Raw genomic sequence first — 23819 nt, 5'->3', positions numbered from 1 at the left:
ACTTTCATATTTCCACGGAATTAAACTTTACCTTCTTTTCCGTAGTGGACTGGTGAATTTACAATCCACTTACTGATCCGTATAGGATTCATAATATTTCTGTAGAATTTACAATCCACTTACTAATGCTTTCCAATTTCCAAGGTCTTTCTCTAGTGACACTAGACTACTCCACTACGCAATGCGATGGGGAGAAAAAGGCTCGCTGTTTTACCTTCTTTTTCCTTAGTGGACCACAAACACGATTCATCAAGCCTGTATTGCAAATTGCAGCAGAAGTACAGAACTTCTAAAGGCAGACACGATCCAGACGGATAGTTCGTGCTACAATTTACTACTCCTCCTCACAGGTTCTGCATGGAGACGCGAAGAGGGAACGAGATTGCGTGATAACTTGAGCTAGCCTTTGCACCAACCGGTCGGTGGGTCACTCAGGCCACCGCGGCCGGCAACCTGGCGGCGGCGACAATAGGTGGCGCCGCCTCTTCGCCGGAGACAGGGACGATCCCCCCGCCGCTGCGGGCCAGGATGGCCCGGTACATCTCCACGAGCACCTTCTCGTCGTACTCCTTGAGAGGGCGCGGCCGCGCGAATGGCTCCGCGGCGGCGCAGAAGGGGGCGGCGCCGTAGCCCACGGCGGCGGAGGACGCCAGCCGGAGCATGGCGTTCACGTAGGCGTCCCGGAGCCGCGCCAGGAGCCTCCGCGGCGACAACGCGCGCAGGAGCCGCCGCCCGAGGCCCCCCCGGCGCCGCACGCGCCACCCGCGCCGCCGCCGGCTTGCGGGCGCCGGTGCCCCGCCTCCCCCGGCGCCGAGCTCGGCAGTGGCGAGGGGCGGGCGGCGCTGCGCGGCCGCCGCGTCGAGGCGGTCGTATCCCCGGCGCTTCCAGTAGGCCTTGATGCCGCCCTTGTGGGTGCCGTTGGTGGAGGCGCCTGCCATGGCTTACTGGCTTGGGTTGGGCTTGGTGTGAGATGCTGTATGGAAATGGTGGGTTGTGATGGACTGCTGGGACAGGGGGCGTAGTGGACGTCTGCACTTATACCCGTTATATAACTTTTTCTCAGCGTAAAATAAAACTTTACTTATAGTGCCTCTGTAGATTTTAGGACTATCATAACTGCCCCCTCTTTCCAGATATACATGACGTGTTTCGATTAATTTAAAACAAAGTTTTGAACAACAAAAAACTGCTGGTGATCAAATTGGTATCACTTATCTTAATTGGCATAAAATTGGTATCATTTATCTTAATTGGCATAAAATTGTTACGGAGTACTGTCATACTATGCCCACATATTAATGTGATTGGTAACCGTTGGTCAAAGAGTACATGGTTTGGTACATCAATTACTTCTCTTATTATTCTGGAATTAATTTTCCTCTGCAGTAATCTTTTTTCTTCAAATCTTTTTGATCTCTCTGAATCTCTGATCGTATCGGATTCTTTCTCATAAGGATCTTGGATGACTCTAACTCTTGTGATTGTTTTTATACTGTAGTAGTAGTAGGAGTACTGTCCTTGGATCATTAAATTGGTTGTCAAATTCATATGAAATACGTGTTTACAAGAGAATGCATGAATTCAAACCTCATTTTTATCATCACTCTATTTTCTTTGAGAATTCCATTGTAGCCAATATGTATGTAAAAATTATGTGTTTATTTTCTTTGAACCATCAAAATTTATAGTGTTGTCTGTAAAACTTTATGGTATTCGCTCTATTTCAAAATATATGGCATATAAATTTTGTTGGCTATTAAAATTTTAAAGTTTATTTTTGTTGCAAAAGACATCAACATCTATAGCCTAAATCAAGATCACTAGATCCATTATGAATTATATATCCATAGTGTGTCGATTCGATAGCAATTAATGTTAATGTATTTTTGTTATAAAAGTGGTTCATTTAACAAAAAACATACGACTCATATTTTAGAAGGGAGCGAGAAGAGTATGTAACAAGTTATTTGTGTATTCGTTTCAGTTTCTACCATGGCCCTCGGAAAGGACTTAGACCATGCATGCTGCTTCCCTGAAGTGGTGCTGTCGCCTTCATACTTAATTAGCCGGCCTGTTTTGTTAACACGTCGTCATACATGCATGGTATGTACTCCTGTACTGTATCACTATTTCTCTTGTGCTGATATCCTGAGATTAGGCATTTCTATCGTACCACATCATTTTTTCTTTTCTCGGGATGGTACCACATGATTTATCGTCACAGCTGAAATCCTTTTTCTTAATACACTTAGTACTAAACAGAGTAATGATGTAGAGAGCTACGCGTGGTAATTGAAAATGTGTTTCGATGTCAGACATTATGTGTAGGGAGCCAGGTCTAGTCAGTTTCCCCATCGTAAATAAATTTATAAAGTGCTCACTTAGCATCTCGATCGTAGTAAGCTGTGCATACAAAATGCAGTTTGAATTTGTGTTTGGCTCAAACGTCATGGATCGTGTCAGGCAAAGCCGTAACGGTGGTTGCGATCATATGATTAATTAGCCCACTAATTCTGTTAACACGTCATACATGACGCAGCTTGTTGAGATTAATTTATTTTTGGTATTTTCGTGATCGATGCACCGTACGTGTATACATGCTACATCTGTATCCGTATACTATGAATTATAATGTTGCTTCATCTTTTTGTGACTCCTCATAATGTGCTAGCTGGCCAAAGTCAAACTTTAGCCAGAATAGCTTGATTGTCCGCACTGAGGAACATCACATGGCCAAAAGCACCATGAGTCCATGACGATATATATCCTCGAAAGAATTGAACAAGATAATCATATCCTCTCGATCGATACTCGAGTACTGCTACTACTGTATTTTTTTGGAAGGGCAGTCGACAGTTGAATGAAATCCTCGGTCATCCGCTTAGCCACCGCATCAGATCACGGCCTGATTTAAAATGAAAGGGTAGAGGTCAAGGAGACAACGATCTGTGGTCACGCACAAGAGTACAAAACCCGTCTCTGGGAGAACAAATTAAGCATCTCGTTACCCCGGAAGCAGGGGCAAGATTAAAAATGCTGCTACGAAACCGTCCATCCTAATCTAGCCGTATGGCAAGGCGACGAGCCGACGACACGAGAACCCGGCATGGGGAATACGGGATCCTGGTGGCATGGGCATGATGTCCGGTCCCAGTTTGGCACCGCATGGATCCAGCGGTGGCCGCCATCAATGGGGGCGTTGCGTCTGCGACTGCGAACCTGTGCCTGCGCTTTTACGCGCACCCATGTGTTTCACTGTGTGCTTTGCTGGTTGGTATATTCATTGCGTGGAGCTACTCCGCCAATCACGATCGATTTGGGCTTTGCTTGCTGCGTTGGAAGCTCTCGATTAGGAGCAGTCTGCTGAGTGCCAGGTGCTGCTGGTGCGGAATGGTATGACCCTGGAGACTGAAGAGTCCAGTTTAAGCCAAGTGATCGCTTTTGAATTGATCGATCGATCGGCTCGCAATCAGCATGAGCTATTTTTTTTAGGAAGATTTTGATTGTCCACGTGGTCTCTGCATGAAAATAATGCAGACAGTCCAACAGAAACATCAAACATCCGTAGCTTATCACAGGGTTTAAACGAAAAGCATAGAAACCAGATGCACAACATATGACCATAATCCGAATAAGGATTTTTGGTTCCCGAGATCCAGTGCTCACTATAGTTCAAACATCGTGAAAATCATGTTTTGAAGTTTCAAAAAGTTCTGATTTTTTTGTAGTGTTATTATAGATGTATACTACGTATCTGTGCATTTTCGTGTAAAGATTCATTAATTTGTGGTTTGTGTAAAAATATCAAATCTGGGGATGCATAATAGCGCTATTGAGGTATCCATTTCCTCCCCAGATTTGGTATTTCTGCGCAGACCACAAATCAATGAATCTTTAGGCAAATGAATTTTGCAAATCTCTCTGTGCATTAGTGGTAATTGTTGTTTATTTTTAGAAATTGACACCAATACAACTAACTGAACTAAGCTGACCCCAACGCTCTTCTTGGCTGGCTTCGCCCGGCTTCATGGCGGTGGCGCAGGTTGCACGAAGAAATGAATCAATGATGGTGCCCATTTGCACGTATAACTAACTTACCAGTTCCCACGAACCGTCCTCTCTTGCAATCTGGGCCAAAACGTCTGTAAAGCCAGACCGTGGCAGCACAAAGATCCATTAGAGGCCCGGTGGCCCAGTTTGGCACTACGCTTGCGGCCTGCGGCTCTCCCAGGTTGTCACTTGTGAGAGATTTTCCTCCCGACTCAGCAGCAATCGCACCATTCACTCGGAGAAAAAAGTAGCCGAACATTGTTACGTTCCCTCTTCACTATCGATTGAATTCGAGCAGAATTGTGCCGATACAAGTCTGGAGGTAGGGAATTGGGGAATAGTTCGTAATACAGATAAGGCAGGAAATGGACGGAGGAGGGATTTTGAAGAAATTTCTGGCCGGTCTGACCCATTTAGCCAGGTCGGCAAGCCAAGTAAGCGCCACAAACCACGAATTTGTATTTTTGACCTTCGGTGCTCAAGCATGCAAGTTGTAACCCTGAAATTTAGCAGTTTGCAAATACAATGACTAATTTGCACAAGCGTGCCGCACAGTTAATAAACCAGCGATGCATTTTTCTATTTTCTAGAAAAAATAGGAAATGGGTCAGGGAATGTGTTAGAGAGGGGTTTTATTCATGATGAGCACTTGAGCAGCAGAAGTTGTGCCTCCTCTCGCACTTTCCAGAAATCTTAACCCCCGACCATCTGACGTGCCACACCCATGGAGGCGGTAGCAGTTTGGGTTGTCAAAGAAACCAAGAAGGTGTTATTGGAGGGAACCAATCTGAACAGTCTCCTGCCCAAAGAGATTCTGAGCTCCAAAATTTCCGTCCTCCAAACTGACAAGTGTTAGAATTTGGTGGGCCTGATCAGTCCAAGCTCAAGTTTTAATAACTTCTAAATATCTCAAAGGGCCATTCATGAAGTGGGATGAGGAAAGTGGGAAGGAAATAGTCTCATCTTGCTAGTTTAGAGTGAGTGAGACCAACATATAAGGGATGTTCCTTCTCACCTATTGAGCAAGTGCGCAAAGGGAATCCTCACGCGCACTCCTCCTCTCGCCGCGCCGCGCCGCACGTTTCATGGATCGTGTTGGTGCGGGGCCGGGCTTCTTATCTTTTTGTCATGCGCGTGAGTATTTTGGATTTTGGAATTTGTTACGGACGCGTGCAGTTGTGGAGTCGGTTCAGATTTCCTAAACCGAACCGACCTATACCTGCGTGACTATATATACAGCCGCCCCGTCCCTCCGATTGGCACGCAACACAACCGAGCTAGTGTTTTGTCTGTGAAAGATCGAGTACGTCACAGGGGGGGGTGAATGTGACCAGTTTTAATTCTTTCTTCGAAATATGAAGACTGAAGATTGAAGACAGTCACTGTACTTCAACACCAGAGATTACACTTAGCAATTTTTGGAGTAGCAGCGGAAAGAAGAAAGATGAGCAAGTTTATAGCAGCAGCAATGAAGACAAAACACAATGAATCAGTTATACTTCAACAGAGAGTAAAAGTTGAGGAACGAAATCACCAGGATTTGATACGGGTGCGGGTGGCCCGATCTTTTGATGAGATTGATAACTCTCGATTTGGGGTAGGAGGTGACGTTGACGATCCGACTACGGCCTAGGAGGCAGCGCCTTAGCAATCGATACACCAACTCCAGAGGGTTATTGATCACTCGGGGGCACGATCAACCTGACCACGAAGGTCTTTGTTCCTGCAAGCAATCGAAGAACAAGCAATAACAAGATAAATAGCGGATGCAATCTAAAATTGCGAGTATACTATATCAAACCAATGTCTCAACGAGACGATAAGTTGGAGTCTTGACGACGGTAAATCAGGTGGTCTAACCGACACACGCGATTACACGAAAGTAGCAAAAATGGTTAAACTTTATCTAATCAAAACCCAAGGCTCCTTAGGGGGGCTCATGGAGTATATAAAGGAGGAGGGAGAGATATTTTCGTCCACCTTGAGTAAGGAGGCCGAAATCCAACTCTATCTCTAACTTTCCTAACAAATTACAACTCTTTAGGAAACAGAAAAACAGATCCGTCAGCTTGTTTTGTCCTTCACGGTCAGCACGAGTCGAATCTCTTGATGGGGCCAGATCCGTTGAAAAGGTCTTGTAATTACCTTTCCAACAAGTACTTGTTTGCTTGATTTGGACTCCGGATGCGGCCTGGGTGATTAAAACAAATTCGGGTCTCCTGGTAGCTCGGACCCGAATCGGATTCAACTTTAATTCGTGATATCTTTCTCTAGCAAGCTCCGAATCATGTGCCGTTTGATTTGTTGGAAAGTACACTTGAAATCCTTCCCTCTCAGCTGTATGAATGCTTGATTCTTGTTGGCCCACCCGTTCGCCTCCATCGTATCTCATCTTGACCTTGGACTTGAAAACTTCGACAAAATGCCTACCTAATAAAACGAGACAAGATAGTAGTAGCTCCGCCTTTCATAAGTATGACAATGAAAACAATTACTACTTGAATTCACCTGATTATAAATCTTGTCAAATATTATAGAATTGAGGGTACCAAAGGTCGTATCCATGGTTAGCATGTCCATATCAGGATTGAAGACACAAGGATTTGTTTTCCGAAGTTCAGATTGTTGGCACAATCCTACGTCTCCGTTGAGGAGGCTGAGTCACATAAGACTCGCGGACACACAAGTCCACCCAATTCTCCTGAGCTAAGACCTAAGTCTCGCCCAGTTACTCGTGGTAGATATTGAGGTGATCTCCGGATTTTCATAGACTGGTTGATGTCAAATCACAATCTTTGATTGCTCTTCAACGCTGACTCCCAGCCGTCTAGGTGATGCCAATCACCAAGAGTAACAAGTTTCAAGTGCTCGGCTACAGAGGGGATCCCATTCTTCACGCTCAGTTCAGCTCTAAGGGTTTATCAGGTGTTCTTCAAAAACAACTCACTGGGGATCACCACCGAACTCCTTCGGGGTGGGTCGTCTTATATAGCCTTGGCCACGGCTGATCTAGCCGTTGTGACTTGTTGGATAAAGTGATCCCTGAGACCCCAGCTCACACTTTATCACTTTGTCTCACAACGGTTAGATTAGGTGTTCAAGTACGAAAGCGACAGATTTTTCAAACACATTTGAAATCAGAGTGAAGACTTCACGCGAAAGTTTCTGTGAAGCCTGAAATGCTTCATTCTTCACTCCGACGAAAAACACTCACATAGAAAATGGTTTTCGCCTAAACTGAACATGAAGAATAGGTTTCACCTGAACCAGCTCCACACTTCAGACCCTCCTTAATAGTACGGCGTTCCTATACTCAAGTGAAGAAAAGCTACAGAAATATCTATGAAGAATGCTACGCTTCATGTTCTTCACCTTTCTTCACTGAGTTCTTCATACTTCAAGCGAGTACTTGTACTTTAATTTTTAGGGGTCATCGATGCTGGTTAAACCAACTCTTCTGAGGAACTAAAACCTGAAACACTCCGTGTAACTCATTAGTTGCTCAACCATGTTGTCATCATTCATCAAAACCCATACAGGGGTAAGGTTTCCCTTTCAGCCTGTCTCTCGCTTTTGCGCCATCGTCGTAGTCTACTCCATCCCGAGCGCCGGCGTGCACCAGTGATCGGGAGAATAGGTCTTCGGAACCTTTCGCCTTTGCGATCCTGTACGGGAGAGGGCGAATAAGGTTTTTGGGAAGAGCTCGGCGCGACTGGCGGGTGCGCGTCGCGCCGCTATCTTCTTCGTCAACAACTTCGTCAAGCGAACGCAACAGCAACGGCTTCCTCTCCACCGCAATAGTACATACATTGTGATTCGATCTGTTGTTTCGTTATGATCTGCGAGTTCATATTGCTGTTCGTTGGGCTGTTTAATACTTCTAATATTTTTGAGATGCATCTGTTAGTTGCTACTGTCGTCATGATCTATATTATGGAATTATTCATTGAATTGTTATTCTAGAAATTACTTAATTTTCTAACAATCCAAAAACCTTATTGTAAACAATTTCCTGATTTAAATATGGGTTTAGCCGATGCATTGAAGCCGGATAAATTTTCCGGGACATACTTCAAGAGATGGCAATTAAAAGCCATGCTCTGGTTGCAGACTCTGAAAGTATTCTGGGTGACAGACGGCAAACCAGAGGGAGATTTATATGAGGAAGCTCAGAAAAATTTCCAGGATGCCAATGTTGACTTTAGAGGATGCATTCTGAGTGTTATTTCTGACCGTCTTTGTGATGTGTATATGCACATAGATGACAGGAATGAGCTGTGGGATGCACTGAATGCTAAATTTGGTACAACCGATGCAGGTAGTGAACTGTATACCATGAAGTCGCTGAACAAATACAAGATGATGGATAACCGTTCTGTAGTTGAATAGGCGCATGAGATACAGATCATTGTGGGTTTGTGTGAAGATGACACGCGTCTTTGATTTGGTGCGGTGGCTTGCAGGAACCTTCCAGTGTGTGTGCGCTGGCATCCAGCAACGGCCATTCTCGAGCTTTCTTTGCTCAACCTTTGTCCGGCAGCCGGCCCTAACAATTCCGGGGTCATTTCGGCCGTTTGGTTGTGTGCCGCTGCGGCAGGTTTCGAGGTTTGCTGGTTTGCGGAGGCTCTGGCTTGGTAGCGACGGCGGTTCGTTCGCCGTTCGATTTGTTGGCAGGTTGTGTCATTTGCTGGCCGGCTGTGAAGGTTCTCAGGTGCGTTGGCCCTTTTTCTGGTGGTGGTGGGTCTGTGCTGCTTCGTCTTGTTCGTCAATATCATGGTTCTTCTAGCTTGCCGTCGTTCTTCTTGGTTGCTGGTGTTGATTCCGTTTCAGTCCTTTTTTGCTTGCTGGTGTGTTGGCCGTGGATTGTTGCGGCTCTAAATTGGTCTCTGTGCTTGCTGCAGGTTCTCTGGAAGGGCTAGAGTGGAGGGAAGGAACTCTGTGTTAGTCATTTCCCAATCGGCAGAAGAATTCCTCAAAAGAATAAAAGATGATGGGGACTGGGAAGGCACATGCATGTACATTTGTTGCCAGTCAGCCTTCAAGCAACTTTCTACCAATCAGCATCAGTTTGATTCCCATCAAGAATTGGGAACATTTAATTAGTGAATGAAGACTCTCACAAGGATATGAACGGCAACAGTGAGGGCTTAAACTCTCGGTCTAAGTAAACCAATGAAAGTGCATACAGGGCTTCATCAATCCCCTCCTTCCAAAAGTTCATCGAAGGCTAAAACAACAATCTCCCTTTTAACTTACTTTTTATAATAATGATAACAGATTTTGGCAGTGCAATTTTACATAGTCAAGTAAATATTGAGGCAACATCCATACGTGTACGTGTTATTGTTGTTGTGGTGGCGGTGAGTTGTTGTGATTCAGTTTTGAGTCATGTCTTTGTGTGCATGACGCGTGTTGCTAGAGAGCGGCTATTTGTGCGTGCGCTGATCTTTTTTATTGCATTTTCTCTGGATGTGGCCTCGAGAAGTCGTGGTCGTCAGGTCGAAGCAATCTGGTATATCGTGTTCTTCTTCTCGAGGATACCACTGTGGCACCCTGTTCTTGCATGTTTTCATGAGCTTGGTTCTTGAGGTTGACCTTGCTTCTCGGTGGACAACCGATGTCTTTTTTTTCCTGCTAAATTAGCGGTGCTTAACCTTTTGGGCCCCCTCAAAGTTAGCTTCTTTTTCTTCTAAATATCACATGAAATTGTCACCAAATCATTTCAGTTTTGTCCACGGCGCGCCGAAGCACGGGATCACGTACACATCAGAGAATACAGTGAAAAAAAAGTACAGGCTAAGGGCTACGTAAGCCAGTCACACATTCGTTAATCATGTATGGCTCTCGATTGAATATCGTGCATACACATTCACAAGTCCCCTCGGCGCAGCGAAGCGCGCGTCCACGGCTAGTGTCGCGCAATCCCGACGAGTTCAACTCGTAGCGGAGACTCCTAACGCCAAATTCAGACGCCTTCTTGCTTATCTAGAGCTAGCAAGATTCCGGCCAGATACACACGGAGTATATGCAATTTTAGGCTAGCGACAGTGGGAGTAAGGTAGATGTAGCGTGGTGTTCCGAAAATTTTCACTTGGAGACGAGTGAGAAGAGACGATGAGTTGACCCTGTCCTGGCCGATGAGCCGGCTATTAGGCCTACGGTTCCTCTTAGGCCTTTGCTCAACCTCCACGAGAGGCCGATGATGATCCCTGCGGCCATTGCCGGCAGCCACCGTGTTCGGGGTGCCCGACGTAGCTGTGCTCGGCGTCGCCGCGGTTGGTGCTGCACTGACTAGAAGCACGCCCAAGTCCGGCCGACACCTTGGACATCTTGAACTTCACCTAGAGGTTCTGCGTCAGCAGGGGCACCCAAACATCTGTGTCCTATTCCGGAATAGAGCGCGCGAGTGGATCACCTTATTACCCCGAACGAGGCGATCACCAGTGACACCACCCACCGGCAGCTTCACCGTCCACGGTGGCCATCAATTCACAGGGACGGTGAGAATCACGGTGATCGAGCGCGCCGCCGATGATCGGGGCAAGCATTGATTGCATGCTGCTTCGGTAAGGTAATAGACTAAGCTAACCAAGAGAAATGATCCGCGTCCATGAATCATAAACTACAATGACGATCACATGATCCCTACAAAACTTCACTCGGATGACGAATCGATCCACTAAATCCAATCCTCAACGGAAAAAACAAACAAACAGGGCCATAATTGCGGTTTTGCTTCGGCTCAGTCGCCTGAGATCCTATTTTTCTCAGTCGACGTCTATGAACCATCCGATCATCTTTCAGATTCGCGCTAGGTTTCTTTGTTCTGTTCAGGCGAGCGGTTCCTTTTTTGGTCTTGACTTCGGGTTGGGCTGCGGCGGGCGAGTATGGGCCTTTTCGCTTCTGTTGACCATCTGTGTGTCCGTCTCCCCTCTGCACCCTCGTTTCTTTCTCTTTGCGCCGCAGCTGCTGCATCCTGTTCGTCCCCGCCGCCGCTGCCCTCCCCCGCCCCTCCCCCCCAGTGGCCCAGTCCCCCGTCTCCCGTCGCGGAGTTCTGATTCGGAGTGCGAGGCGCTCGGGGTTTTCCGCACCCAGGTTCGCCCCTTCGTGATTATGTATTTTTTGTTCTAGGTATGTGTTGTAGACGGCGCAGGGGGAGGGCCTGGGGCTTGGTGGAAACGGCAGGGTTTCGGAGATGTTTTTTTGTTGTTCTGTTCATGTATAGCGCACGCGCTTGAGTTCGGACGTCAGGGATTTCAAAGGATCACCTGTTTGCGTCATCTATGTATCGATTTGTGATCCCCCCGTTCGTTTTCCTCGATCCATCAGATTGCGCTGTCTTTTGATTCTGTCTACGGTTGATTCTAGTATGGCAGGTTTTAGTAGAAGGGCTAAAACCACCTACACGAGCTTTCGGCAGCATGAATCATGAAATTGGAGGGGGTACCTTTTGGAGAATATTTTAGGAGAAGTGCTAAAAACAGGTCTTTTATCAGCTTTAGCACTGCCCCTTGCACCAGCAGAGTTTGTGCATTTTTGTTATACCCATGAGCACCCATCTAAGTGTTCGTTTGCGTATAATTAATTATTATAGGTTCAAGATAGCACAGCTTTGTTTACCATCTACTTTCTGCTACTTTGTTACCATCTACTTTGCTGTCATCTGCTATTTTCTTACCATCTACTTTGCTGTCAGCTTTGCGGGGAGGAGGACATGAACTGATCACTGCTACGACCCCTGACTGAAGTTCTATCTGCTTGTCATCTGCTAGCTTGCTTTTGGCCAGGCCCTGTGATTTTCTTATGTTCTATGTCCTGCGCCCTGACTGAGGCACATGAAGAGTTCTGTTGTGTATTATTAATTGTTATACCAAAGCTGTGCACCCATATGTGATTTTCCCTTTCTGCTTGTTTGTCGTCTGTTATTAGATTCAGCAAAGCACAGCATTCTCAAAGCAGTGGCAGCAAATACGATTTACATAGGTTTTCTTTATTATATTGCAACTACAATTTTCTTTTTTCATGTCTTGCCAATGTATTAGCTCTAACAGATTTTTTTTACAAAATATTTTCAGTCCTCTCCTGAAGTTCAAATAATTGATAAGCAGACCATCTCAAAGGAATTACAACAAATACAAATAAGAGGGAGAGCTAATACAAGAAAAGCAAACCAGCCAGCACTCCTAAATGTTAGTTTTCTTTTTCTAGCTAATCATTAGCGATATATATTTTAAATTTTTTTAACTGTGCATGCTTGTTTATTTTTCTATCATCTTCGCTGCCACAATTTGTTGCAATTGTGAGTTTTCAAAGTTGCAATTGTGAGTTTCGACTCTACAATTGTAAATTTGGTGTTCTAGATTTTTTTTTTGTAAATTTGGCTTTCCCTCAAGAAATTATTGGAGTTTTCTACACCTTCAATTTTTCTCTTTCTCTTTTGACAACTGCAATTTTTTTTACAAGTATTTGTTTCAATAGGGATTTCCGCTATTTGTTTCATCTGCAATTAGTGGATTTTTTTATTACAACTGCAATGTTTTATTTGAACTTTCAGGTACAACTGCAATTTCTTCTGTTATTCTAGTACTCCCTCCGTTGCATAATTCTTGTCTCAAATTTGCCCAAAAATGGATGTATCTATTTCTAAAAAGCGTCTAGACATGCAATATTTCGACAAGAATTATGGAACGGAGGGAGTACATTACATCTGAGATTTAATGCAATTAGTTTCACCTACAATTAATTTTGTTATTCTAATAGAATTTTCTGCAATTTTGTTTCACCTGCAATAACTGGAGTTTTTTTACTACAACTGCAAATTCTCATTGTTCTATCTGCAATTTTCGAACGAAGGCTCATTTCTACACTGTTTTATCACTGGATTTTCTGGGATTTTTGTTCCACCTGCGATGTATTGCAATTGTAAGTTTCCAAAGTTGCAATTGCAAGTTTCAGCTCTCTACAATTGTGAATTTGGCTGTCCCGGAAGAAATTATTGGAGTTTTCTACCCCTGGAATTTTTCTCTTTCTCTTTTCACAATTGCAATTTTTGTTTTCCACTTGCAATTTTTGACAAGTATTTATTTAACAAAGGGTTTTCTGCTATTTGTTTCATCTCCAATTAGTGATTTCTTTATTGCAATTGCAATTTTTTATTTGAATTTTCAATTACAACTGCAATTTCTTATGTTCTTCTAGTGCATTACATCTGGGATTTAATGCAATTAATTTTACCTGCAATTACTGGGATTTCCAATTACAACTGCAATCCCTCACCTGCAATTAATTATGTTATTCTAATAGAATTTTCTGCAATTTGTTTCACCTGCAATAACAATTGGTTTTAGTACAACTGCGAATTCTCATTTGTTCCGTCTGCAAGTTGCGAACGGAGGCTCATTTCTACACCCTTTATCACATGATTTTCTGGGATTTTTGTTCCACCTGCAATTTATGCATGTGCGTTTGTTTCTTCGTCCGAATCTCAGCATTTTTTCAGAGTATTGTGATGCATGTGCGTTCTTTTCTTGTCATAATTCTTGATCTCCGTCCCTCTCTTTTGTCAGCTGTACACCAACTGGAGTCACTGAGAGATGAAGTTTTGTCCTTTTTTTTTACTCACACAAGGAGATGCAAACACAAGGAAGTAAATGCGCATGTTTAGCAGATCAAAGCCCTCAGCCCATGGACAATAATAATGTAGTGTGGTGGAACTTCTTTTTGGTGTTGCGGCGTATGGGAGACAGCCTGAAGCTTCTACGTTCTATGCTTATTTTTTTTCTCAGCAGGATTTTTTGTGTTTTTCTCACATTTTTGTTTCAGTACTAAAGGAGAGATAAAAAGTTTACTCAGAATCTATGCAAACTGGTTATCATGTGTGATCCCAATACTTGTATACGCATATCAGTGTTACTCTTTAGTTTTTTTATTCTGCTGTCGAGTATGGTAGGAGCAGATCAAACGCACGATACTGAGAATCCAATAGGACACATTCCACAGGGAACAACAGGGGCGCACCTATATGATCATGTGATTTAATAAAAACAGGAACATAGAAGCCCATATTGAGTTAAAAAAGCCCAGGAGGGTGCAGGACATAGAAACAATTTTAATAGAAACAGGAACCAAGAACCCCATATTGAGTACAAAAGCCCAGGAGTGCACATGACATAGAAACAGGAAACTAGAAGCCCATATTGAGTACAAATGCCCAGAAGACCGCAGAACATAGATATACATGAACAAGAAAAAGAAAAGACCAAGCCCACGAGCTGGGCCTAAAACGGGCTCGACTGAGAAATTACAAATTCTCAGTCATTCGTTGCTTTTCCGTTGTGTTTCGATGTACATGATCATCGACTGAGAAAGAAGTCGTTCTCAGTCGACTGAGCGAAAGGCAGACCCCCGCGGGCTTCTTCTTCGGTGTGCACCTGCCGCGGGCCGCGGCTAGCTGCATGCTTCTGTGGCCGGGAATCGGAGCAACGCCTGGGCGAAGGCTGTATCTATCAATCAGAGACGGAGACGGAGAGGAATGAAGACGCGTGGGGAAGAAGCAAAATAAGGAAATTTACGCAGTCCGATTCCCTGACCGAGTACGAGCACCTACCTGTTTGCTCGCTAGTTAAATTCACGGCACCATCCAATCCTTCAGCCCCCGATTCCCAAACACGCGCGCCCCTGCAAACCCTCGCAAGAAATCTTTCTCGATCTTCCTCTTCCAGCGATCGATCGATTCTCCCTCGAAAATGGATCCGGCCGACGAGATGTTCCAGCTCTGCCGCTTCGACCTCACCCCGCTAGAAGCCGTCGCCTACTACCTCCCACGCCTGCTCTCCGGCGAGTCCCTCAACGGCGCCGAGCGTCTGATCCACCGCGCCGACATCTACGGCGACCTCGAGCCCAACGACCTCGCCGCCGCCTTCCCGCCGGCGCCCAAGGCCGAGCGCACGGGCGCCCGGTTCTTCTTCACGCTCTGCAAGCGCCAGAAGGGCAGCCGCACACGCAGCGCGCGCTCCGCCGGCGCCGGGACGTGGACCTGCCAGAGGACGTTGGACGTGGTGGATCATGCCGGCGTCAAGAAAGGCGAGATGAAGCACCTCAGCTTCAAGAAGGGGATCAAGAAGGAGAAGGAGTCCACGGGCTGGGTCATGGAGGAGTACCACTGCTTGTTGCCGGAAGCTGTTGTGGCCGACGGGGAGATGGTGCTCTGCAAGATCCATCTCTCCCAGCGCCCGAAAAGCTCGCCGGGGATCCGCCGCGTGTCTCTCTGGGAGTCAAGAACAAGAAGATCAGCCGGCCCCAATGCCGGTAGCAGATCAAACTCATCAAGAATCCGCCGCTTATTACCTCCAAAGTAATCAGGAACAAGAAGATCAGCCGGCCCCAATGCCAGTAGCAACAACAATGAAGAGGCCAGCGCCGGTTGCCGCCGATCATCTGCGATGCCCCAAGCGTGCGCGGGTTGCTGCTTTCATGCCGAGCCTTGCCGACGGCGGCGATATCGACCTTCTTGCGGGCCTCGTAAGCGCACAAGAACAGGAGCCCGCGGTGGAAGCTGCCGAAGAAGGCAACATGATGGAGGACCGGTTGAGCTGCACGGTGGAAGAGCTTCTCGGCGGAGCAGCAACAGATGAGGAGTTCTTCGACTTCACGGCCGTCGAAGCAGAGCAGCAGCAGGTCGTCGACTTGCCGATCGTCGCCAGTCATGAGAACTTTGACTTGGGCTTCGACTTCACGGCCGTCGAAGAAGAGCAGCAGATCGTCGATTTCGACTTGGACCTTCCGGTGCTGGATGAAGACGCACTGAGCGAGATTATGCTCAGCCGGGACGAGGACGACGTGCCGATGAGCTTAGTCCTAGGCTAGATTTGACAGGAACCCTAGTTGATTAGCAGCAACTGTAATTATCACGATGTAACGACTCTTGTCAAACTACTCCAATGTGATAGTAGGATGTTAACAGTTCAATTAACTCGTCCTTGCACGCGACGTTAATTCCCAGTTATTTAGTTTGCTTCCTTTGCTAGCTCATGCAGTGTTTAGGAGTGCTGCTGATCGATTCTTGCCCGTGCACGTGATCGATATATTTTGAACCTGATGACCTTTGTTCGCCTGCACTAAATTTTCTCCAAAATTTTGGCCCTATTTGCACATGTGTCAAATATTCCGATCCTGACCATGCAAGATGCAGTTCTTTTTCATTAACTAGCCGAAATGACTGTGCGCTGTCACCAAACGCATGTGGTGGATTTAGCTAAATCCATCATTTTATTTTCCATCTTGATTCCTCTTAAATGATGGATCTGTTATTTTCCATAATGTTCACCCATCCTTTTATTAATGGCCAGACGCATGTAAACCAAAAATCTATGAGGCTGCATTAACACAATCTAAGCGGTCTGACGCCAACGGGTAGACATTATGTCAAAGTTTTGAGTAGCATATAAACTTCAATTATGACTCATACAAATCATGAAATCAGGGATTCCATTACTGTTCCAAGAGCAAATGTTTACGTAAACTTTTGGAATTCCCATTGCAGAAAAAACTGAATTCGTTCTCCAATTTGCATATGAGGGTCACTGGTTTCGATTATCAAGTTAGTTTAGCAGCAGAGGAAGGGCGTTGAGAGAGAGACAGACCATAATCCCTGACAAGCCTGTCTCAGGGCACGGCGTCTGAACCGACGGCCAGCAACAGGAGGAGGTGCAAGAAGAAGGGCGCTCGCATCCTCCTTGACCTACCATTGCCAATGGAATCACAAATTATCATACGGCTTAACAATCCAATCAACTATTTTTTTTTTCTACCAGGAAACAGTGGGAGAAAGAAAGGGAGGGGAGCCGGCCAGCAAGGAAATCGAGGGAAACTTCCAACATATTGGAACTGGAAATCGAGGGAACAAGAAATTCACCTTTGCGGAATCGAGGAACGGCGGCGGCGGACGTGATTTGGCGATTGCTGCCTGTTCTTGCTGCTCCGTTGTAAAAATATCCGCCTCGCCGAGCTCCACCACGGCGTCCTCATCAACCTCCTCGTTGGAGGACAGCAAGAGCAGGTCGGCCAGGTCGGCCTGCCTGAAAACTCAGGACTCAACTAGTCTCCCCCGCGGGGACTCCCGAACTCGAGTAGCGGCGCGCGGCCATCGGAGTATCTGCAGCGGCGCTGCCGAAGACGTCGGAGCAGGAACAACGACAGACGAGAAAAAGGAAGGCACCGGCGGAGCTCGGGCAGGCGAGGCAGCGCGTGGCCGGACGACGGCGGAGCTCGTCTGGGGAAGGTGGCCGGGCTGCTGGCGCTGGCGAGCTGAGATGGATAGGGGAGAGACCAAGAGAGCGACAGAGGAGAAAGGAGAGGCGCCGGCAGAGATCGGGCAGGCAAGGTGGCTCGCGGCCGGACGCTGGCGGAGCTCGGCTGGAGGAGGTGGCCGGGCTGATGGCGCTGGCGAGGCGAGAGGGACAGGGGGAGAGAGACAGAAGGGGAAGGGAGGGACAGAGGGGATTTTTTTTTCATGAAGGGGTAGGGGACGCGGGGGAGACGAACGGGCGTTTGACAGATGACGAAAATGCCTGGTGGGGCAACGGTCCGTATTTTTTTAGACAAGTATAGATAAAATCTGTGTTTCGTCGAAAAAAAAATGCAGTTCTTGTCAAAAAGCCTTTTTCGGTGCTTTTGATTATATGCAGAGCAACTAAAAATGTATGCGTTGCGGGGAATATTTCTGTGAGTCAATAATTTTCTATATCTAATTAGAAGCAACCCAAACGCGTGGTGAGGAGAACGGTCCGTATTTTTTAGATAGGTATAGATAAAACCCCTGTTTTGTCGGGAAAAAAAAGACGCAGTTCTTGGCGTTCTAGTGCGTTGTAGATTCTTATCGAAGACTTGTATCATTTGATGATGCCATGTGAATCGCTAGAAACATGTGAAGTGTATGGCTAACCCAATAACGAAAGTTTCGTAAGGGGACTGGAGCAGGCTACCATGAGACAAAAGATCCTCTTTCTAAAGAGATTCGATTCGGAACTCCAAAAAACCCTTTTCGGTGCTTTTGATTATATGCAGAGCAACTAAAAATGTATGCGTTGTGGGGAATATTTCTGTGAGTCAATAATCTTCTATATCTAATTAGAAGCAACCCACTACTTGATTTCTCTAAACATGCTAGCATGCCACATTATCACATAATTAATTTGTTCACACCTGTTTACTGAAAAACTCATACTTTTGCACATGCATGTATGTTATTTCCATCAAGCTATTCCCGCTAAGCGAAGAATGTACAATTTTATTATATGTTTTTAATTTTGAATTCTTTTTTATGTTAACTAAAAAATTTCGCAACAACGTGCGGGGTATCATCTAGTTTGCAAGTGCTGGTGTCGTAGTACCTAAGCATTCACTTCTGCAGGCTCCATCCAGCTACTCTGTTATGGTCTAAATGACTACCGAAATTGCATTGTACGTCCAGAATAAACCTAAAAAAACATGATCCTAAGCAGATACTTGACATGGTCCGCCTCGCCCAGGCCCATCGCAAGGAAAACGAAAACCGAGATTTGCTTTATCGGGTATCAAACGGGAACTGTTTCGTCATGAAAAATGTGCATTATCTTGACCCAACAGATACGACTGAATGTCTTCTTGCCACGTTTGAAATGCTAAGGTGCTTGAGATAACGAAATTTCGATAGTAGGCTTTTCTCCAAATGAATTCTGAAATGGAGAGCTAATCAACACAGGTGCCTAAATTTCGACCGTAGGCTTCTGGAGATGCTTAATTTGAGTTTAGCTCTTATTTTAGTTATGCATACGCTATCGGGTGTCTCCGAAGAGGCAATAACGATCATGATCATGTTCTGTCCATCGATGATCACTTCGGTAGCTCTTCTTGTAGAGATAACACTGACCAGGATGGTGCCATTGTGAGAGGTTTTCCTTTCCTGCAGTCTTCTCGACTGTGAGCAAATGTTCCAATATGTCTTTCAAATGAAAGTTTTGAAGCTATATATATGTGCAATTCTGTTATTATTAATGTTGTTTGAGATGCACCATTTTGTATTTATAGACATACTAACTGGTCACACGCGCTCCGCCGCGTCGGTGAATTATTTTTTTAATCCAAAGAACCGACAGAGCACTAAATTTTTAGCCCACGGAACGGGCAGAAGCACGGAAAGAACGAAACTATGTTTCCGCCTTCGTCCGGAAAGAAGACACCGGGGCACTTCGTCTGGGAAGACGCAGCTCACTGTGACAAACACGCCGATAGGACGCTAGGTTCCATGTACCCTGGTTCGCGTGCGATACACAAAGGCACGCCAGCACAAAGGAGTAGCACAAGTCGTCAGCGGGGTCCTATTTCTGTAGTGCCCAGCGGGGCTGGAAAACGTGGAGAGCAACGCCTATCATCCAAGCAGCTGCCGCCCATCTAGCGCGCGTTCCCTGCCTTGGAGGACCACCCATCACACTACGCGACATCCGCAAAGTGCCACGCATACGGAAGTATATCCCCAGAGTAGTCTATATAAGAAGGGCGAACAACTGGCATACGTGCACTCCCATTCTACCAACCGTCGTGCCAACAACCGCCCTCTCCATCGCACGCTAGCCAGGAAATTCGACAGTAACATCATGGACTTTGTGGCGCTGGATAAGTGTCAACCTCGCCGTCTTTTAACTGCACCCACTTACTGGGCCAACGTTTTCCACCCACCTCACCGTCAGCCGAAAAGCTGACACGGCCTGTTTGCCCGCAGTCTCGTCGATTGTGTGTGCGCCACGACGGATTGTCCTGGCGGAAGCAACAAAGTAGCTAGGCATGGCCTCCGCCGCATACCAGACAGAGGAAGCCGGGGGCGGCTACACCTCCACAGTCTGGATGGAGCTACCAACGAGGTGCCATCCAGAATGCACCGAGAGCATCACCGCAAATGGACGAATGTCTACCACCGCCATCGCAGCAGAGGAAGACGCTGCTAACTCCATGATCTACGTGCTAAGGAAGAAGCTAAAGATCCAGTTCAACGACGCGAATCTGCATCGTTTCATCCACTGCCATCGCAAACATAGGGTGGTTCGAGCACCTTGGGGACCATGAGAAGCACATCGATGCGCCAAAGAAGGCCAGGTTGATGGAGGAAGGTTGGGGAGAGGCTCTGGCGGACCTGAAGGCCATGCATGATGCTTGCACAGCGCTACCCTCGCACGACGGAAACCCCGCTCGATGCCCCCGAGATCCATAATGATCATGTGGAAAAGATCCGTCGCGTGCGTTCTCTGAGCGCACTGGCATACGAGCGCTTCGACCAAGGCACCGCAAAGCTCTCCGCGACGCGTCCAAATGGTAGCCCCTAACTTGTTCCCGGTTTGCACCAATAAGGTTACCTGGGCTGTGTCTGTACTGTGTTTCCTAAAAAAAAACACCGATGTCTTTTTGTTGTGGCTGTCACTTGAAACATCACGTTGTTCGATGTGTCTTGGCGCCGTTACCGAGCCGAGCACCAGGCCGCCATGAACGAAGAAGAAGACGAGGACGACGAAGGCGGCGAGGACGACAGGAACAACGACGGCGAACAAGATGATCTGGCCAAAAGCGACGACAACGGTGCCGCCGAGGACGACGGAAGCCGCCTCTAAGGGTAGGGATAAAATGCACTACAAGAGGAATAGCCCATAGAGACACTATTTTTGGTTCGTAGAGACACTATAATTGTCTCTACATAACTTTAGACACACTTGGTACAGTGTCACAATACTGCCACTATGGACAGTGTCGCTATGTGTGATGAGACACTAATAAAATGCATCTATTGTTTTAGACATTTCATAAAGACACTATAATCTGTACATTCAATACGACATTTCGTAAAGACATTTTCTCGCAAAAAGGCGATGTCTCGCTCGACCCCTCCCTGGCCCGCCCACGCCCTGTGTCTTCTTCCTCCTCTAAGAACACCACCACGTCGACAAGAAAACAGGGGAATCGGCGCCGCCCATCTCTGGTGTTGCATGACAGTTCTGAAACTCGCTTCCAGAACGATGACCACATGACCGTCACGACTACACAAGATCCTAAACCATCCCAAAAAGAAGGGGAGGACGGTGCAAGAAAAGAAAAGGAAAAAGGCCACGAAAGGCAGAGACCACACCGTGTCCCCGCGTGCTTGACACCTACTCCAACCATATCTACATCCAAAATGCCAAAAAACGGTGCTCTCCAAGGGACAGAGAAGATGCTAGCAAGGTAAAAGAAAAAAAATCGGCTGTTGTGGCAACTGTTCTTCCCCGCCCGCCAAGGCATCAACCACGTTGGTGCCTTGGCAGGCAGGGAAGGACTGGTACCCATGTAAGAGGCCAGCGGATCTGACGGCCGAACTGTTTTACGGTGGTCGCAATGTCCTCACACAAGCGAGTGGGACTAAAGGAACTCACCACGATCTAGGAATCCGAGGGCGGCCACGGCAAGGAAACAACGCACATCAAGGCAGAAGCAACAGCGAGCGTGTATCCAGGACGAATAAATGACATCACATCACATAAAACTCACCTCGGGCACGTACGGGAATTCAACATCGTGCACGAGCATTGGCTGCAGTCCCAACTTGTAACTCCCATCCGCGCAGAAAGGAAGCGCGTGTGGCAAGCGATCGGTACCAGCACCGGACATCCTGCGAGGAAGCCAAGTTGGCACACGCCACACATTGAAGGTTACTCTCCCTATCTATCCCTTCTTGCCAACGACGCTGCCACATGCCGACGACTACAGGTGGGACTCAACGGCTCGGTAGCGACGGGTGAAGGGGGGAAAACTAAACAACGAACTCAGTGCCAACAATGACCTCATCAAGTCACGCTTCCGGGGACTTATATGATGAGCCCCACGCGGAGCACAAATCGGCAAACAACAAGGCGAACCTAACTAACCGGCTCCTAAGATGCACACCGAGAGAAAAACACCAGAGGTGCCAATGAAGCTTACACTGTTCAGCAGAATACAACACGAACCTACGCTAGAGAACACCGATGGCATTTTATGCCCGCGAGTAGACAACCGGGAAGCGACAACAGGCACCCACCTGCACGCGGTCATACACGCCGAGTGACATCCTCCCTACAACAACATCACTAACACGATACGAACGACACGCTCTTACCCAGTAAACCACGCGCACCTACACTCGTGCACACGTCATTACAACAACACGTGCACAATACACTGCCTTGCGCCCACAAGATCTAAGATCGCTCCTTTCCCGCTTAATGGGTAGGAAACGCTCCGCTATACACGAATGCAGTATCACCCATTCGATCACCACCCGTCCCAATACCAAGGACAAACCTAAGCTCACCAACGCCGCCATGAGGCATTATCAACATTACTCACCATGAACACGTGACTGGGAGCATAGAGACTCCCCAATTTGCTTAAAGAAAATGCCCTCCTGTACCGAGGAGTCACCAAGATAGCGCCTTAAACTTCTTATTACACAACAACACCAAATACCGACAACAACGCAAGACAACCCGCCAATGCAACGCGACACCCCCGCACACCGTGCTTCTAGCAAGACTCATACCATGTACGCCGTGACCTCACAAAAGGCACATGTCGCCTCCGTAAGCGCACGCTTGGCCTGCTCCTCAACCGCGACAGCATCTCCAAGCACCCCACACACGACATGAGTCGTTGTTTCTGAATACATGTCAAAAGCGGAACATCAAACTGATGAGGACATCCCAAGTAATGATACAACCACAGCCCCTACAACACCTACACCTCAAGTACCGGAGATACATGGACCAATTACTAGAGGTCGTGCACGACAACTAAATTATCAGGTACTTTCGTTCCTCGGTACTTCATTTAATATTAATGAGAATATGCTGCTGCCTAAGATGGGTTTTTTTATGTGTTTTAGGAATGAGGGACCTAGCTTGGACCTCAAGGAACAGCGTTGGACAGCAAACCATGGAGGTGGCAGCAAGGTGGCGGGAGTTAGCTCAAGTGTTGATTTCAGAACATTGAAACCGCCATAAAGAGATGAGAAGAAAGCCGCATCCTCTTCATCAATGGGATTTCGGCCAAGTGGAGGATTCCCCCTCCAATGGGTATCTATGGGCCAAAGATGAGGGTTATAACCTTGTTTTATTGGGCCTAAGGCCATGTAATAGGGTCCAGCCAATTTTTAGATGTTTTCGTTGTATTTTAGGAGGATTCCTAGGCCGTTTCGGAGTCCCACAAGGGCCTGGCCGAAAACCACCTAGTTCACCTCCAATTTATACCCCATGAGCCCCCCTATGGAGCCTTAGGTTTTGATTAGATAAAGTTTAGCCCTCTTTGCTACTTTCGTGTAATCGCGTGTGTCGGTTAGACCACCTGTTTTACCATTGTCAAGACTCCAACTTATCGTCTCGTTGAGACATTGGTTTGATATAGTATATTCGCAATTTTAGATTGCATCTGCTATTTATCTTGTTCTTGCTTGTTCTTCGATTGCTTGCAGGAACAAAGACCTTCGTGGTCAGGTTGATCGTGCCCCCGCGTGATCAATAACCCTCTGGAGTTGGTGTATCGATTGCTAAGGCGCTGCCTCCTAGGCCGTAGTCGGATCGTCAACGTCACCTCGTACCCAAATCGTGAGTTATCAATCTCATCGAAAGATCGGGCCACCCCGTCCCCTATCACAAACCTTGTATGTCATATCATGAAGTATGTCCAACTCAACAAGCGTTCCTTTCCAACCCTGAGTTAGCCTAACCACTGAAAGA

General features: G+C 46.7%; 2 protein-coding genes and 1 long non-coding RNA gene across 5 annotated transcripts; 2 read left to right on the top strand and 1 right to left on the bottom strand.

Annotated features, from left to right (window-relative positions):
* Nucleotides 1-9: 9 nt before the first annotated feature.
* LOC104583182 lies at nucleotides 10-1032 on the bottom strand. Its single transcript, XM_014898396.2, has one exon. The coding sequence runs from the start codon at nucleotides 936-938 to the stop codon at nucleotides 432-434; it is 507 nt and encodes a 168-aa protein (XP_014753882.1). The 5' UTR covers nucleotides 939-1032; the 3' UTR covers nucleotides 10-431.
* A 9917-nt stretch (nucleotides 1033-10949) lies between these two features.
* Nucleotides 10950-13951, top strand: LOC104583181. 3 transcript variants are annotated; one of them, XR_001406404.2, is made up of 5 exons: nucleotides 10950-11145; nucleotides 11419-11534; nucleotides 11747-12033; nucleotides 12126-12239; nucleotides 13617-13951. It is a non-coding gene; the product is annotated as an uncharacterized LOC104583181 (long non-coding RNA). The 3 variants fall into 3 exon arrangements; XR_001406403.2 differs by lacking the exon at nucleotides 11419-11534 and having other exon boundaries at nucleotides 10957-11145; nucleotides 13617-13949; XR_002963501.1 differs by lacking the exon at nucleotides 10950-11145 and having other exon boundaries at nucleotides 11163-11534; nucleotides 13617-13949.
* An 844-nt stretch (nucleotides 13952-14795) lies between these two features.
* Nucleotides 14796-15407, top strand: LOC106865381. Its single transcript, XM_014898574.1, has one exon. It carries the CDS (start codon nucleotides 14796-14798, stop codon nucleotides 15405-15407), a length of 612 nt encoding a protein of 203 aa, XP_014754060.1.
* The last annotated feature ends 8412 nt before the right edge of the window (nucleotides 15408-23819 follow it).

The sequence above is a fragment of the Brachypodium distachyon genome, chromosome 2 (genome assembly GCF_000005505.3).
Source record: "Brachypodium distachyon strain Bd21 chromosome 2, Brachypodium_distachyon_v3.0, whole genome shotgun sequence".
In the NCBI taxonomy this organism is placed as follows: Eukaryota; Viridiplantae; Streptophyta; class Magnoliopsida; order Poales; family Poaceae; genus Brachypodium; species Brachypodium distachyon.
This window is presented reverse-complemented; position numbering and strand designations above follow the sequence as displayed.